Here is a 19158-nt window from a genome sequence, read left to right as displayed (position 1 = left end):
CAACTGTGCAGAAATTCATGAAGAGGGATTCACTGAAATGAGCTCAACATGCCATATTGCCATATTGACCAAATGATAAAAACATGAAACATAAATTATATTCTCAAGACTTCAAGGAATCATTGGGTAGGTGAGACGGATAATCGAAACTACAAGAACGAATTCTCCCTTGCCCTTGTTTATTGAAAAGCTGAGGACAATTACCCGCTTTGTTGTCCTGGCTCTGGCATGAAATTCTGGAGGATGTTCTGAAATATAGCCGTAGTTACAAAACATGTCTGAGGGCCATTAGTAGTATATCTTCAGAAATAATATTCCATTTTGAATCTGAATTCAGAACTATAAGATTCTTGCATAAAGCTCCTTCTATCGTGTAATTTTGTGACTAATTGGTTGTTATTATTGCAGATAGTACCGTTTTATAGACCGGATTATGAATTTCATATGAAAAAATTTCAGTATTCGGAAATTTTAATGCTCTGAATACCGAAAATACAAATGAATTATTTTTGGAAGGAATAATCTTATTATAGCTGTCTTCATTACTGGGTATTATTATTATTATTATCATCATCATTTTAAATATTCCTCTTCATTTACTTGTTAGGCCGATGCTAAAATGGTTTTTGATGTGGTGTCACGAATGGAAGACACAGAACCATTTTCTGAAGAACTCCAGATGGCAATGAAGAGACTGTGGGTCGACACCGGTGTCCAAGAATGCTTCGGACGGTCCAACGAGTACCAGCTCAACGACAGCGCCAAATAGTGAGATATTTCCATTGCATTAGTGGTCTATGCACTGCAGAGTTTAAAATAATTAAAATTGAACTTGGTAGGAATTACTTAACTCTAGAGGAAAATAATTCTAGGAAGTGTTGGCATGTCATGTGCAGGTACTCAAAATGCTACTTCAACAGAGTGTTTTCAATTCTGCAATAGAAATAACTTACAAGCAGATCGAGTACAGCCTACGAAACAGTTCCGTCTTAACGCATGAGTCCACCTGGGTGCGGCCCGGGGGACTCAATAGAAGGGGAGGGTTCTCACAAAAATGAGAACTGGTTGAAATTTTCGATAATTTGCCTGGTAGAGCCACAGAAAAATCACTTGGTCCTTGGAAGCCCATCATGCTCTTCAGACGGCTCTGCTACGAAACTCGATCTATGGTCGGAAGCCTTATGCCCCCCTCCCCCGTGGCTCTGGGATAAGAAGGTCTCGTTAGTTGGTATAAGGGACCCTGAATAATAAGAGGGGGGCAACACGAAAAAAAATAGTTCAAAGGCGAGCCATGAGCGAAAAAAGTTTAAGAAGCACTGGTCTAAATATTTGAGTTCAGAAATCAGCCCACCCTATCATAGCAGGTCACCTGTACTGTATAATAAAATCTGGCAGAGCAATTTTGGCCATTCGGTGTATATATTAACTAGAATTGATTTCCGTGTGATATCCGTCAGAATTTAACAACACAATGTGTAATAACTAAAACAATTTTTTCCTTCTCCTGGAGACGTATGTTCAATTTCTCCCAGGGCAGAAATGCAAAATTGTGTAAATTTAGAAAAATTACCCTGTACATAATTATCGCACATAAAAGCTCGATGGAAGTCTGGCTATCGAGAGACAGCAAACCGGGAAGGTTATACGGGGGGGAGGGAAGGGAAGAAATACGTGGCTGGTACCATATATAGGACCCTATTCATCAATTTCCGTTAGAGCACTGCGAAGCTAACTGCATGGCATGGACATTCAAATGTTGGGCATATTAAAATGGTCTCTGTTCTGTTCGCACAGTTCTACTTGATCCCGGAAAAAACAGTCAATTTTTTCCACTATATCTCCCTAAAACCCTGCATTTCTTCTCGTCTGAATTTTTTTCTCACAGCTGTCTGCGGCCCCTTTAATAATCTGTCATGGCTTTCATTGTAACTGATAGTCAGCCGTTCCCTCTCCCCCTCCCCCCAAAGACCACCCACTTGTGGTCCATCCGAGGAAGTGGCCATATGTTGAGAACTTCCGTTATATAAATCATATAAACTTCTGAATTCATGCCATCTAGAAATGAAGAATGATAATCTTTTCAATATTGAATTATCATTCATAAATTTCATGAATTTATTTCACCCAAAAAAAGTAATCCTTCATTTTTTTCCAACCGAAAATGCCTCTAGAGCAGGCCGTCATAAGAGCATCATGAGTCATCGGGCAAAATGATTTTTCTGAGACCCCCCCTTACCTGACTCAAAATGCCTCTCTTTGCGCAACAATTTACATGCTTTAATCTCGAAAATTTTAACCAGGCGCCATTATCCCGAGTCCTCCCCATTCTGTACTTGAAGGGACTCGGACCGTGCCCAGGTAAAGTGTGCGTTGAGACGGCACTGCTCCAGAGCAGGGACTCTTAATTCTTACCCTTTATGTTCCATGAACCTTTTGTGCCAATGAAGTGGAAGCCAGAGACCCCCTTTTTTTTTCAATGAGATGAAAGCTACGGATTCCTTTACCGAATGACATTCAGCACAAGATGATATACAAACAATAATTGTTTTTCCATTCAAGCTCACGGAGACCCCCCCCCCCCCCACCACCCCGAAACCTCACCAAGGACTCCTGGTTAAGAACCTTCAGTGTAATAACTTGGACGATAGAATCCTAAACCCTCCGACCCATGATCGATCAGGAAATTGCAATTGATTCTACCCTATAAATTTGCCTTAACATCGGATATAATGATACTAAAAAAGATCCCGAATTCTATACACTTGGGCGTCTATTCTGTACCCCGACTTGTGGAAATATAGTATTTTTCCTAGTTTTTGTGTCCTGTCGCACCGTTTGGTTTTGGCTGCTACTGCTGCTACCAGTGTTCACCTTCCTTGGCTTTCTTTCTTTCTTTCTTTCCTCTGCTGAAGCGTTGCCCTCCATCATCGATCGCCTCAGAAGACGGGAGGAAGCAAGGCAAGGAAGCAAGCACAGTGCTGCTGCTGCTTCTGGAATGGCAGTGTGTGTGTGCGTGGCCTTATCCAGAGCATTTGCCGCACCACCAACACCGGCCTGGCCACCCAACCTAGGGTGAGGCCACGGGAGCGATCCTTGACGTCACACGAACACACACACACGCCGAATGCCGCTGCTGCTTCTGCGAAACTCTCTCACACACACACACACACAACAGCCACCCCCTCTATCTACTATCTATCTTTTAACGTGGAAAGGGTGGAACGATGGCTTCGACCAGTTCGCGTTTCCTTCTCTCAGACCTCCTCCATCTTCTTTCTCGATTGACGTTATGTACGAATTGATCGCTGGAGGATCTGTTGCCGCTTTTTTTTTTTTGAGATCACCCTCCTGATCTTTTCTCTTCTGGAGGAGAAGAAGGCGGCTCGTCCTCTCTTTTCCTCTTTCCTTTGGCTTCCATAAAATGGGAGAGGTATTACAATAACAAATGTAATAATATTACCAACCTTTACACCCATCCATCCGTATGTAATCTGCATCTATCTCAGCGATGTTTAGTAATCGAGATGTGATCACCAATCGAGTTTCGTAATGAAAATTGTCCAACAAAGATGGTGGTTGTAGTATGTTAAGTATATATATATAGGGAGATTATCCGTCTATATAAAAGAAGGCGTGTGAAAATTCACTGCAGAATGAAGTGCTGTGACCCAGCTGACCATATTTCATCCGAAAAGTACGAGACATTACCAATCGCCCCAACCGTTCCTAGAACGACAAAATGTGCCAACTATTTAAAAAAAAAAATTAACCCATACCCGGTGAAAATAAAAAGGTAAAACTTCATTTAAAAATTCGAACCTGATACAGCAAAATCACTAAGAGGAAGTCTGCAGTAAATTACATTTGTCAAAAACAACAAAACGAGCAGTTGCACGCTTTTCAATTGGCGATTGTCGACCTAGCCAAGTACGGTTCAAAAGTAAAATGTTAATTAAATGCCAAATTTGTTGGATCACCTAAACCCCCCTCAAAGTAATGAAATAATTATCATGTAAATTTTTTTGGTGTCATTTTAGTTCTAATATTAAAGCATTAAAAAGATTTTTTTTTCAATAATTAGTAAATATGCAGCGAATTAATTAACCTGGTACTTTTCAAAGTTTCGTCAGTACTGTGTAGTTCATATTAAAAAAAGTAATAAAATGCCAATTAAAATATTTTGAATGAATATTTATTCATTTCACTACAACGAAAAGCCTAATTTGTTCCGTACATTTGCTAGGGAACACTTTAAGGGGTGATGCCAAAAAATGCATTTTGAATTTTTGATTGAATTCTTCTATCTCGCAAATACAGATGACCACAACATTGTACAAATGTCAACCAGTGGCATCCAGTTTTGCAGCCGAATATTGTTCAAAACTCTGAAGTTAATTTTCATTCTTTTTTAATTTTTTTTTGCGTCGAATAAATGTCAATGGTGGTACTAGCTAGCAACGTGGATTTATAAAATATTGCAAGAACAGCATAGGGGGGGGGGGGGGAATTATGATGATGCTATGCCTCTAGGGCCGTCTCAAGACCATCATGGGGGCCCCCGGGTCAAATGATTTTTGCGAGGCCCTACCTGGTAAATTCTCAAAAATTTCAACCAGATTTCATTTTGTGAGGCCCCTTCTTCTCTTGAGGCCCCCCGGGCCATGCCCGGGTGGGCTCATGCGTTAAGACGGCACTGTCTGCCTCTCGATACAACGATAACCCACGTACAGATTTTTGTCTGGTTTTTTTTCCTCAGTCCAAAAAAGTATCGTTATATTAAGATCTTTAGTTTTTATAATTACATTGTCTTTAATTTTGCAGCTTTGCAGGTCTTTAGTTTTGCAGCTTTGCAGGTCTTTAATTTTGCAGCTTTGCAGGTCTTTAGTTTTGCAGCATTGCAGGTCTTCAGTTTCTATAATAGCATTTTTGATTGGGTTGCTGTATTTTAGAAATATATGACATCTATATTTGTTATGGACATCTTTTTCTCAGCCACCACGCTAGGCCTTTTGCCTGTTGCAGCCTTGCATTTGTATTTGTATCTCATTTACTAGTTCTGCAAACCAAAAAAACGGTATGTTTAAATTACACAGGTCTGCGATTGTAAAGCTTTCTTAAAAATACTTCGTGTTTTTTACATTTTGTTTTTGGGATGCTAATTACTGGAAAGAATAATTAAAAAATTCCATCACGTCTAGTTTTTGAGATAAAGTGAAATTTAAATTTCAAAATTTAGTGATGCATATGCAGCATACAAATCACATTCGAAATGAGCGTTATATGTATACATATATATATATACATACATACAGGGGTTGGACAAAATAATGTGAACACCTGCGCAAAAAACAACACTCGATGGAACCTGTCGTATACGCCCGCCCTCTAGTATGGAAGAGTTCTACTTAGTGGGCGATAATGTGCACACATCAGTCTAGTCGTAGCAGTGATAGCGTTCGGATGCGATGTATATTGGGGCGTTAAAACTTCGTTATATGGCTGACCTCACAGATTTCGAAAGAGGCATGATTGTTGGAGCCCGTCTTGTCGGGGCCATAGTAATGAAAACGGCCACCCTTGTTGGCGTCGGGAGAAGTACTGTGTCGATGGTAATGACAGCCTATAGCAAACAGGGAAAAACATCATCTGCCAAGCATAACATTGACCGAAAGTCGAAGATGGCTGATAGACCCAGAAGGGTTTTGAAGCGGATTACGGCCAGAAAGCACAAGATAACAGCATCCCAGATAACATCTGAGATGAACACACATCTACAGGAAGGTGTATCGACAAAAACTATCCACCGTGAACTGCATGCAGCAAACATACAAGGTAGAGCGACTATTCCAAAATCATTGGTGACACCATGCTATGCCTTGAAACGACGAACATGGCGTCACGAATATAAGAATTGGGCACAACAACAATGGGAGAATGTCATTTGGTCAGACGAATGGGGGATCAGTGATGATGTGGGGCGCGATGTCTCACCGTGGTCTTGGCCCAGTTGTTGTCCTGAATGGGTGGGTGACAGCGGTTTATGTCAGTATTCTGGCCAACCATCTTCATCCAATGGTTCAATATTTGTTCCCTGATTCTCGACCTGTGTTCCAAGAAGATAATTCGCCCGTTCACACTGCTAGAATTGTCGGAGACTGACTTGATGAACTGCAACACCTCGTGTGGCCCGCTCGGTCCCCATAGCTTAATATAATTGAACCTTCGTGGGGAATTTGCAGGCAAAAAATGAGCAGTAGGTTTCCACCTCCAAAGACACGTTCTGAATTAGTGGCCTTTTTGTAGGAGTGGCTACGTATCCCCGTGACTGTTGTGCATGACTCCTATTTGTCCATCCCACGACGGATACAAGCTGTAATTAATGTAAAAGGAGGGCCAATAGCCTATTAATAAAGATTTTGTCTCATTTCACAGGTGTTCCTATTATTTTGTCCAACCCCTGTAGTTTTTTATATCGCATTTTCAATTAGGTTGCCACATTTTAGAAATATATGGCATCCATATTTTATGGCCATCATTTTTTTTTTAGCCAACTCGTTGGGCATTTCGTCTGTTGTGGCCTTCGTATTTGTATTAAAGTCGTTTACCGCTTTGCGCTGTCGTGTCGTCAACAGGAAGTAGCAATACCAGTTCACTTCCACAGCACTTTTAGTGATTCCGTGGTGCAAAATACCGACGTAACAAGACACATTCGGAAGAACGAAAACAAGTGACGAGGTTAAAATCAAATTCAGAACGATTTTGAGCAAATTATTCAAAAAATATCGTTGTAGCGGGTAGCGGTTTTAAAAAAATCTCGAAAATATCGTTATAGAGGGATTTTTCGCAGTGAAGGATATTGTTTTATCTGATATACGAGTTGGACGCATTCTGTTCGTTATTTGTTCTGTTTACCTTTTCTTTGACTTGTGTACGTCAGCGCCACCTATCGGCTGTTCTTTCACTTATTAGTTACTGCCTTGAAAAATTTCCGTGACCTAGCGATGCTAACCCTGCAAACCGTTTTTTTATTTCGGTTATTTTTCCGATTTTTTATGAATTTTTGCAAAGTTCTTGCGGACTTTTTGCCCACCCTGTACGTATATGCAGATAATCATAAAGTCATTATTATTATACGGGGTGATTATTTAATTCCCCCCCCCCTCCTTGCCTCATTTCACTGGCGAATTATTGATCTATTGTGTGAGCGGCCAAGTGATTGGGTGAATGGCCTTATGAGTTACTAAGTAAGTGATCTCACGAGTAGGAGGGTGTGAGTGACTGTATGGTGGATTGAATAACCACATGAATGATAAAGTGAGTGACCAAGTGAGTCTGCGAGTGACTGTATTAGTGACCAAGTGAGTGACAGTGAATGGCCATATGAATGATCAAATGAGTGTGCGAGTGACTGTATTACTGACGAAGTGAGTATGAGCGACTGTATGGTTGAGTGAATGACCATATATATGATCAAGTGAGTCAATGATTATATGAATGATGAAGTAAGCGTTTTTGTGGGTGAGTGACCAAATGGGCGTGCGAGTGATTGCATTAGTGATCGTATAAGTGTTCAAGGAGTGATAGCATGACTGGTCAAGTGAATGGCCGCAACGGCGAAGACATACAGTCAAATCCCGTTTTAACGAATACCGTTATAGCGAACACCTTTCTAATCTCCCAGATAAGTTTACATAGGAACAATGTTAAAACCTGAACTTCCTTTATAACGAAATTTCGTTATAACGAAGTGATTTCTCCTGTCTCTTGGAGTTCGTTATAACGGGATTCGACTGTATTTCCAATTAGAAAAAATATCCGAATAACATGTGGAACTCAAATAGCTCATTCATGTTGCAAGGGGTTGTTTAGTTATTAAAACAGAATAGGAGTTGAAATGACGGCTCTGAGAAAAGCTTCGCTAAAACGAGATTTTTTTCGCTATAACGGTATTCGTTAAAACGAGATTTGACTGTACTGTATTTTCACTATCGAAACTGATACAGAGTGATTTTTGAACACATTTTAAGCATTTTTTACTCTATCACCATACCTCTACAACGAACGGCTGATGAAAAGGCCGAATTAAGAGATTCAGGACACCCTGTACATTATATCCATGATTACAATGCCGATGACGAATTCACTGAAAATGCGTAAAATAACTAGGAGTCCTCTAAAAAATATGGATTATACAGGGTGTTCCTGTATAAACAGGAGTTATTTCTTTGAATGATTCTGAAATTATTTGTTTCCAAATACTGCAAATTTTTCTTGTTTCGAAAAAATTCTAAAATTATTATTTTTGGAAATTCTCGAATTATTCTCCCGCTGATTAGAAATTTTTATCGCTTACGAAATTATTTCGATAATTCTGGAATAATTTCCTTCGTTAAACCTAATTTTTTTTTTTTTTGATGCATTTCAGCATTTCTGTAATCGGTATGAATTTTTTTTTTGGATGCCGAATTTTTCTTCCTGAAATACATGGAATCGGGGACCCTCAAAAACTGTTTCAGCCTGGGCTCCGCCTAACGTGTTGAGGTGACCCTGGTAATGAATCAAATGAACATCTTTGCCACTGCTACTACTCCACCCCCCGCCCAGGGCCGTCTTAAGAGCATCATGGGCCCCCGAGCCAAATGATTTTTCCGAGGCCCTACCTATATATAGCTATATATAGCAAATTTTCGAATAATTCAACTACTTCTCATTTTTCTGAGACCACTCTTCTCTTGGGGCCCCCGGCCGTACCTGGGTGGGTCCATGCTTTGAGACGGCACTGCCCCCCCCCCTCGCTAAACCATACATGCACTTCGTCCGTATTCTTCTGGGGAACTTCTAATGAAATGGTGCATATTGGAAAATGTGCGTGAACCTGGCGTGTTTGTGTAGTGCTTGTTATGCATAGTGCTGCCATCTGCTATCGACTTTTCTAATGAGAAGCTTCACTGGTGAATCGAGAGCAGGGGTAATTAAGCAATGGAGCGTGACCCAAACTTGGTTCACTGGGCTTCCTTGATGGATCGTTGTAAATAACTAACAGCCAAGGGTGCTTGAGTTATATGGGTCCCGATTCAAACTCGATTCGCACGGGCTTCCATGATGGGGTCGGGCAATACATGTACAGGCAGCGACCATAGGCGGAGATAGACTTGAATGTCTGGGGGGTGGGGCACGGTCGTCATTATTGCTGGGGGCATGATGATGATTATGTTGATATGCCCCCCCCCCCCCAGTATCTCCGCCTGTGGCAGCGACTCTTGAGCTATGAGCCACGACCCAAACTTGATTGTCAGGGGCTTCCTTGACTAGTCGTACAGATTTACTTACAGCCAGGGATTATTGAGCCATGAGTCAAAACCTAGACTTGATTCGCAGGGGCTTCCTAGATGAGTTGTACACACCCATTGACAGTCCTGTTAGATATGCATTACTAGTTGTACTAATTTTGAAAAATAAATAGTCCCATATGGGTCGCGAAGCTGACATTGTTGGTGATTTTCGGTCGCGGTAAAAAAGGTTAAGAACCCCTGATCTAGAGAAATCATCTCACAGTTTAAACACTCAAATAATTACTCTTGAACAGAGGGCTTAGTAAATTTATTTATTTTTTTTAATTTTTATTGTGTTCTAATAGTTCCAGTCGTTTTAAAAATTATACGGTTCGTGGCAAAAAGCTCCGCGGGACATGCGTTGAAGACAGGGCGTCTTAAGAGCTTCATGGGCCCCTGGGCCAAGTGGTTTTTCTAAGGCCCTACCTGGTAAATTCTAGAAAACTTCAACCGGATCTCATTTTGTGAGACCCCCCCCCCCTTCTCTTGAGGCCCTAGGCCGTACTCGGGTGGGCCCATGCGTTAAGACGGCAATGGTTGAAGACCCCTCTATCTCTCTGACTTGACCATATCAGACCCTAGTGCCATAAATACAAATACAACGCCACAACAGGCAAAATGCCCAACGAGGTGGCTGAGAAAAAGATGGCCATAAAAATATGGATGTCATACATTTCAAAAATACAGCAACCCAATTAAAAATGCAATTAATAAAAATTATAAACAATATATACACGTTATAAAATATTATACAATGCCCATAAAGAAACTTTTGGGGGGGGGGGTTTGCTTCTTTTCACTGTAGAATTCTCTTTTTTAACCTCAGACAGTTAAGCTCTAACTTGGTCAGTGTAAGTTTTGAGTTAGAAATATGGTGATGGACTTTAAGGGCTTTCATCAGAGGGCAGCACTTAAAGTTGAACTTTCAGGGGGAAGATTTTTAAGACGGCTTCCAGGGAAAATTGTGATTTATTACATGAAATTTAGCAATAAAATTCTGGAAAAAAATTGTATGTGAAGATGAGAAAATTCACTGCATCATCATGGCCGAAAAAAATCTGAACGATGCGAATTGTTTCTTTAAAAAAAAAATGTAAAAATAAAGATTTGATGGCATTTACGTTTTTAATGCATTTTTTGAGTATCAAAAATGCAATAAACATCTTGATAATTCCAAAAAAATATAATGAATACTCGGGTCCGAAAGGGTTATAGCTTCAATGTGATGCCGTGATACTTATATTTATACGTGTTTGCATTCGATTAATATTAATGCATGATATAATGTTGTCTTTTATGGTTTTTTTTTCTTCAGTTTCTTGGATGACTTGGACCGCCTGTGCAAGAAGGATTACATGCCCACGGAACAGGACATCCTCAGGACGCGAGTAAAAACTACAGGAATAGTGGAAGTCCATTTCTCTTTTAAGAACTTAAATTTCAAGTACGTTTCCTATTTTGAAAAATTCCTAAGGAATTTAAGAACTCGTTTTGAATTTTTTTTCTTTTCTTTTGGTAGGTTAGAACATTATTGGAGATCCAATTCCATTATAAGTGCTTAAATTTCCAGTACGTTTCCTATTTTGAAAACTAACTAATGAGTTTAAGAACTCGTTTTAAAAATTTGTTGCATTTTTTTTTATTAGGTTGTCCATGAAATTTTGAGCTTTTTTTTTCTCCATGAGTTTTTTGGAATTGATCTTCTATTTTTCGAAGTTTTTGAAGCAACCTATTCCATCCCTTGTGGGATTCAACAGGTTTGGGGGAAAAAACGAATCCTCTATGAGTTTTCGGACAGCATTAGAGAGGAAATGATTTTCCATACAAAAGTTTTAAAGGAAGCATGTGAATATACAAGATTCATCGAAAGACTGGTTATTTGTGGAGATGAAGATTACAAGGAAGAAAATTCATCACTGCTCCCACGGGGACTCGAACCCCGGTCTCTCGCTTGCCGGAAGAGCACTCGTCCGGCCAAGTGGAGAGGACGTTTCTATATGCATTTGAATATGTTTACTTGCTGTGGGCTCCGTCTCAACCAACCGTGAACGAGCTCTTTCTACTCATTAATTCATTTGAAATATCAGTCCAGCTCTTGTCGGAATCATGATTCTACCTGTGAAAAGAGATAAGCTGTTTTAATTATACAGGTCCCGGTAAGCATTTTTTTGCCGACAAGTCTGGAATGTATAGGACCCCACTCACGAGTCATGGGGATGCAAGAATGATATGGAAGATACTACTTGCCAACACAAATACGTATAAGCCTCAACTGGTTACGCGGACATAGGGAAAGACGAAATGTGAGGAAGCAGATAGGTTGGCCAAGGAGGCAACGGAACTTCCAGGGGCATCCTCCAGGACATCACAGTAAAGCGAAGAATTAAAGACCACCAAGAAATGGTAGAAGGCCTAGGATAACCCCGAAACTGAGGGAAGGTTGATACATTGGATTATATACCTAAAGTGAAATGGAATGAAAGATATTGGAACGAGGAGAAGAGACCATTTTCTTCTCCGGACGTGGCCCCTTCCCTACATTCATTCTTTTACCGTTTCAATATCTCGAATTATGATAAGTGAATATGCGGCAAGAGCGGGAGCCCGTTGCACTGCGCTACGGAATGTGAAAGAGTGACACAATACCACCTTGTGAAGCCACTCCCGCAGCTAGAAAAAGCGCAGTTCCAAAGAATGGTGCGGGATGAAAAGTCACACTCCAAAAAACTGGGAAAGAGACTTGGTAATTTTCCTCGAGAATAATATAGAGCAGTAGCCTACATGATAAGAAAGGCCGCTGATTGTAGAACCCACGGCAGCCGAGGAGGAGTGAACGACTCACTCAGGAACAGGAGAGAGACGGTACACATAGTTGAACACAGCGAGTCAGAAAGAAAAGGAGAGCGGGTACAGAAGGATTTGCCATGCCTGTAAGGACCCAGCAGAACAGTGTGGGCTCACCTGGGAGCCTACCACCCAAAGATCCATTGGCTGACCTCAACGCCGGCCGGCAACAATGGCAAGGCAGCAAGGGTTCAATCGAGCTCTGGGACTCACTTCGGCGCTTACCACTCAACTGCCCACAAGATCTGCGAACGCTACTCGAAGGAGGGGCAAAAGCTGCGACGTATGGACGAGGCTGTTGAACTTTGGGGGACTGGGCCACGACTGGCCAAATGTCGCGAGGCAGCTTTGTGTATCATGTGTGATGTATACTTTATATAAAACCGTTTTTTGCGGGCCGGAGGGTGCAGGAGATTTGGAGGGGGAGGGGAGGACACTCATACCTACGGCACAACTCGATCGGTAGTAAATTGCCCAGGGTGATAGACCGGAGTTGTGCTTGGTTTGAATGAATGAATGTTTTATTTATACAACGTGAACATGTTTCACGATAGATACAAAATGCAATGCGAAACAAACTTCTGTATCACCGTGAACCTGCTTCTGGAGATCCCCAAACACATAACTATTCTACGAACCTATAGAATTAAGTATCCATACTTAGAACAAGACAACCATAATATTTTTACGGGCAGTGTATTATATAATATTGATTTTTTTTTTTCCGTGATATATGCTCTTATTTTGGATCGCTGTATTTTAGTTATGTTTGACGTCCATATTTTTTATGGGCATCTTTTTTTTCAGCTACCTCTTTGGGCAATTTGGGTGTTGTGGCCTTTGTGTTTGTATTTGTATTCAGAATCGCTTTTATAGACTGAAGTTCCGTGATTCCGTCGATCTGATGATTCGTATGAAAACAACATATTCTCTAGATCAATGAATATTCTTTCGAGTTTAAACTTTGACTTTTAAAAACAAAAATAGCAATCAAGCATCTAGAATGCAACTTTTGATCAACCTCATTGCTCAACCCCGTATGAATATTCGAAACATACAATTACGAAAAAAGCCCATAGACTCTACTTTCAACTTCACCTTTCTTCTAACAAAATATTTATTCTATTATACACTATCTACCAATAAGTATTTGGACACCTATGCAAATGACGATATCTGCGGTCCTGAGATACGTCACGCCCTCCACCGGTATATATCGTGTAGGAAACAACATCGGCATTAGTCGCATGCAAGATGCCGCGCAGTTCGGAGCTCTCTGATTTCGAGAAAGGTATAATTATCGGGTATCACAAAAATGACCGATCCTTAAGGGACATATCTAGCGAGCTGAAGTACCGAAAATCGACAGTGGCCTATGTGATTAAGAAGTGGAAGGTGAGCTGTGATTGTCGGAATTGCCCCGAGTCGGCAGACCAACGAAACTGGGAGATAGAAACCGACGGGTGCTGTCCAGAGAAATTCGGAAGAACCACACCCAACCGATGGCCCTCATCCGCGAGGAGTTTCAACAGGAATCCGGGAGTATTGTTTCAATGAATACCATCCGTAAGGAAGCACATCTGATTGGTTTTCATGGTCGTGCTGTTGCCCATAAGCCTTTGATCACAAAGTCCAACCGCGTTGCTCGGTGAATGCGGTGCAAAGCACATCGAAATTGGACCGTAGATCAGTGGAAACGGGTTCTTTGGAGCGACGAATCAAGGTTCACCCTCTACCGTTCGGATGGCAGGGTCTGGGTCTGGCATCTGCCTGGAGAACGTCTCCTGCCAGAATGCATTGTGCCAACAGTCAAGTTCGGCGGAGGTGGAATTATGGTCTGGGGGTGTTTCTCCTGGTATGGGACCCTTGGTCCCCATTCATGGTAAGCTCAACGCCGATGCGTACTGCACTATTTTGGATGACAATGTGCTTCCTACGTTGTGGCAGTTTTACGGGGTGGACCCCTGTTACTTCCAGGACGAAAATGCCAGCTGTCATACTGCGAGGTTAACCAAGGCTTGGTATGGTGCCAATGGGGTTCATCGAATGGACTGGCTTGCCCAGAGCCCAGACATGAACCCTATCGAGAACCTCTGGGACGAGTTGGATCGCCGAATTAAGGGGTGCCCTACCCGTCCAAAATCGGTGAAGGAACTGACATGTCTTCTCCAAGCCGAGTGGAAGAAAATACCACTAACCGTCACACAAGGGCTTGTGGAAAGTATGCCCCGGAGGGTTCACGCTGCAATTGCCTCTCGTGGAGGCTCTACCAACTATTGATTTTGAATAAAGTTAGTTTTTCTTTTCTATCACAGGTGTCCAAGTACTTATTGGTAGATAGTGTATTAAAAAAGACACGAGAGCAACGGAGATATACGGCTGCTAAAAAATTGGAATGATATTGGAATAATATATATTGAAAATAATATGTAGCATACGCGGGCAATTCTCCTCAAACGTCTAGCTCTAGCATATAAGACACGAAAAATATCTAGCACTAAACCCTACACCAACCCAGCTAGTTAGCTTTAGTAGACTTAGTAGTTAGCTCTACTAAAGCTGGTATTGGTCAGGCTCCTCTGTGAATCGGGTAACAGAGTATCCCGTAACAAATACCCCGCTCATACGAATGAAATCTCTGGAATCTTCAATTTTCCTGCTCATGTATAATACAATAATGCATTGATCAATTAGTAACGATATATCCCGAAGATGAACGTGAAAAGACGAGATTTGAGTTCAAGTTTGAGATGCAATAAAAAATAGACTGAAATTGTTCTTCAACTGTTGATCCAAAATTATCACCAAATTCCTAAAGTCGCTATAGCGGTGCTTTTAAAAATTTCTATTTACGTGAAAAAAAAAAAATGTTCACGCGTGTCAGTATTGAAAACCAAACAGAGGAATCGAATGGAAGTCAATGCCGTGCTTCATATCTCAGAAACAATGCTGAGAAGCCCAGTAAATAATGTTCCACTACTGAAAAAAACGGAACCACGCATCACAATCGGTATATCAGGTTGCCGTAGATCAGTGGTTCTTAACCTTTGGAAGGCGTAGTTTCGGTTGATTTTTTTCATTGAAGATCCGGCAATTCAGAAACGCTGCCAAAGATGAAACAGTGACAGCTCATAACCTCTCCATCATCCTTAATTATCATCATTGTGTTTTTGCTGGGATCCTTGTTGCCACCTATCAAATAAAAACAAAACTATCGCATCCCTCAGGTAAAATTGACTGCTGGTTTTAAACCACTGCGCAGCATAAAATTTCATTCTGCATACCAGCACAACTTTTATGCGCCAAAAAACACCAGTTACAGAATTTTCACATGTTTTCCACAGCATTACTTTTTTTAAGCATCAATGAGTAGCGACAAACATAAACATGGTAACCGGTATTTTAACGCATCAAATTTACACCGGCATGTGCCATAAAAATAAGCACTATAGATGATATCGTACTACATATTGTTCTTTTTCGTGCTGCACACTGGTTTAAAACCAACAACCGCAGTTTTACCTCAAGAATTATAACAGATAGTTTTGTTTGTATTCAATAGATGGCAGCACGTGTCCCATCTAAACGATGTTTTTCGCATATATCATACTAGAAATTGTTCTCTCAATTTCACCGGTCCGAAAGTGGGGGAAAAAGTTTGAAGGACGACTGGCATAAGTAATGCAAAATTTCTCGAACTCAAGTATCAAACATCTGAAATTTTGCTTATAAATTTGTAGAATGGAAGCTCGTGCAGAGGAAAGAGATCCAACTGTGTGACAATGTCGATCAAACTGTAGCGGAGTGGTATCATGCTCAAGGTGGCATGATCATCAATGGTGCCATGATCAAGCAAAAAATTTGAGGAAATCGTTAAAGATTTTGAAAACGGTGAAAATTTTCATGGTTCAGGAAGAAGGTTGTATAGAAATGACAGCAAAGCGATAAATAATAAAGTTCAATGTTTCAAGACATTGTACTTAGAAAATCGGTTTCTGTGGACCCTACCATTTGTGATGATTGGATTAAGGAGAATATAATGCTTAGAGCAGGGGCACTTCACCTTTTCAGCCACGACGCGATATCTACAATCACATTAATTTTGCGACCCACGGGACTGTGTGTTCTTCGAAATCAGTCTAGGAAGCTTCAACGAATCAAGTTAGGGGCGTGACCCATAGCTCAAGAAACCCTGGTTGTCAGTGGATTCGTACTACACATCTCAATAAAAATGAAGTTTCGTCTTAACCCTTAGCAAATCATTTGTCTTGACCCCTTTAACGGCCTTATTCACCGACAGAGTTCAACTGCAATAGCAGGTTAAAGGATTAGAGATTGAAACGGACTGGTTAAATTCGGGATTTTAACCAATTCATGTCGATCTCTAATCCTTCAACCAGCGATTTCAGTTAAACTCTGTCGATGAATACGGCCATAAGCAGTACAGCAGAGATCGCTAAACTACTTCAAAATGCCATCCTTTTTTTTTTGATGAAGTAGGTTTTCTGCCGAATCGGAAGTTCCGATATTCAGCTGATCCAAACTAAAGGGTTTTTGGAAAAATGTTTCATTAAGAACGTTCCACACTTTACAAAATGTCTGGGCTTGTCGTTGCTAAAATAAGAGGCTTTTATGGAGGCGAGTTATCTCGTCAATGTCGCTCAAAGTGTTAAATTGCTTAGCTGGTGGATTAGTTCGAAAATGGAATTTATGCACCCATGCTCTACATACAGTATTTATGAAAAAAAATCGATCTGTAGGGGGATCCGAAAGCAGGACCCCCGCATAATGTAGCACGGCCCCCTAGGCTGGAGAAACCGCGAGACACCCAGGCTCCTCAATAGTGAGTTTATAGTGCGAAAAACAAACAATTGATGAGAATCGTCTTGGGCACACGGGCTGGAGACCTGTCAGCCTCACCTTTGCGGGAACCATGCCTAAAAATTAGTCTTGGACGATCAGTCAAAAGTCCTGGCCTAAGAGGAGCCTTGTATGAAGGAATAGGAGATGTGTGTCGCGGGGTATTGGAGGCCCATGCCCTTTATTAATCCATTAGCTATACACAATTAAACACGCTTCGTGATTCATCCTTTCTCCCCCCCCCCTCCCATCTCCGTTCGATGAGCCTGTATCCGCTTAAATTTAATTAGAACAACCAAGGCCGCAACTATAGAAAAAACTGTAAAAACCCCGTAATTTTAAACGAATAAAGAGTGAACTTTGCGTCCTTCTTAGTCCAGTGCCCGGGGCATCAGACCCTTTCCCCCGCCCCTTCTTCCCTAGTTGCGGTCCCGAGGACAGCTATTTGATCAACATTCCGCTTTTGTAAAACTATCAGGCTAATTTTGTGCTTTCGATGGAATCAATCCTTTTCGTAGACGGACCCCACCCATCCAAGATTATGGGAGATCTTTCCCCCCCCCCCCCGGCCGGCATCTTGGTATCACAATTTTTGGTCCACGAATCGCAGTGGAGAACAACGTTGACGTCATATCGGTTCTTGATGAAGTCTTTAATGGCTTCGAGGCACACACAAACACATACACTCTCTCCTCTACACACACACACATGTTTCTTATACGTAATTGCTGGAAGGAGACTTTTGAGAGAAGCCCTCCGGAGCCACCGTAGCAATGGGCGATGACGAACCAACGGGATTAGGAGAAAGAACAACAAGCCAATAAGAGAAGCCACTGCTGATGGTGTCGAACAGCAACTGGAGATCCCGGGTGGCTTTCGGTAATAGTAGCGTGTAGTATCATCTTCCTGGAGAAATGGTGATATTTTTCGCTCACGACGTGAAAGCTTCCCACATGCTTGTTCGCAATGACTGGAAAACGGGAAAAAAGTAGATAATATATCGGATAAATATCCTCAGTAATGAATTACTCTGAAACAAATAAAAAGGCTTTTATTCCTAAATGGTGTGTCACACGAAAATGCACCAATTTATTTGCAAACGAATGCTCTACAGCAGTGTTTCTTAACCTTTTTTTGCCCGTGGCCCCCCCTTTGAACCATATTTTTTTCTCGTGGCTCCCGTGTCTTACCCAGAGTTTTCAACTCTCATCTAGAAACAAGACACTTTATACGTATTGAAATGATTTTTTTCAGTGAATTTATACTGAACGAAAATTCTGCAAAGAAAATTGGCCTCCAGACCACTAGCCTAGAATTTATTGATCTCCCCGCTAGTCTGAGTTCTATCGGGACCGTCTCAATATCATGGGGCGTCCCTCCTTAGGTAAAGTGATGCTATGGTAGTCCCATACTTTAGCTGGAAATAAACAGCCTACATATTTCATACTTATTTTCAAAATTAATTGTACTATACAAAATACAAAATATATAAGGTGGGGGTCACTTATGGGCATGAGGCCCCTCATAAGAGTGGGACTGACAGAGCTACAGCCCGGGGCCTAATATGGTTTTCATCATTTTTTTTTTCATACAATAAATTTTATAGGGAAGGGGGTCTGAAAAATTTAGCCGGGGACTTGAGAAAAATCCCATCTTAGGGAACTTGTTGCAAAATGTAGGTGGTGAGGCCTAGGTGGGTCCATGCCCTAAAGAAGGCCCTGGTTTTATGGGTGGTTTTGTTGGATTCTCTCTCTCACTGTAAGTGTTAGTCACTAATATAAAATCTTTATTTCTTCACACCTTAATTTTTCTTCTCAGCTCTCCAAACCTCAGTCATGGCCCCTTTCTTCATTTTCTTCCGTGGCTCCCTAAGTATCACAGTACCACAAGGGGGCCATATGGGCCCCCGGTTGAGAACCACTGCTCTACAGCACCATAGTTTCCCCCAACCTTTTTGTCTCTCATCGCCCCCTTCTTCGGAAATTTTTTTTCTCCAAGGGCCTCCCCCCCCCCAATGCAATCTAACCCATAGAATCCTATGCTATACCCTAGTTTCTACCTCCTCCCCCGAACATTCCATCGCCTCCCAGGAGGCGCTCACGCCCACGTTGGGAATCACTGC

General features: G+C 41.4%; 1 protein-coding gene across 1 annotated transcript in view; it reads left to right on the top strand.

Moving 5' to 3' along the window:
* Galphao (G protein alpha o subunit) overlaps nt 1–19158 on the top strand; it is an 89726-nt gene that overhangs the window by 56447 nt on the left and 14121 nt on the right. Inside the window, exons 4-5 of the mRNA XM_089250485.1 lie at nt 608–768; nt 10648–10776. Coding sequence (XP_089106611.1) covers nt 608–768; nt 10648–10776 — 290 coding nt within the window. The remainder of the gene's footprint in view (nt 1–607; nt 769–10647; nt 10777–19158) is intronic.

The sequence above is a fragment of the Pholcus phalangioides genome, unplaced genomic scaffold (genome assembly GCF_987345545.1).
Source record: "Pholcus phalangioides strain wild (caught in Gottingen) unplaced genomic scaffold, Ppha-v1.0 ptg000024l_1, whole genome shotgun sequence".
Lineage (NCBI taxonomy): Eukaryota > Metazoa > Arthropoda > Arachnida > Araneae > Pholcidae > Pholcus > Pholcus phalangioides.
The sequence above is the reverse complement of the archived record's forward strand: the minus strand, read 5'-3'. Positions and strand labels throughout refer to the sequence as shown.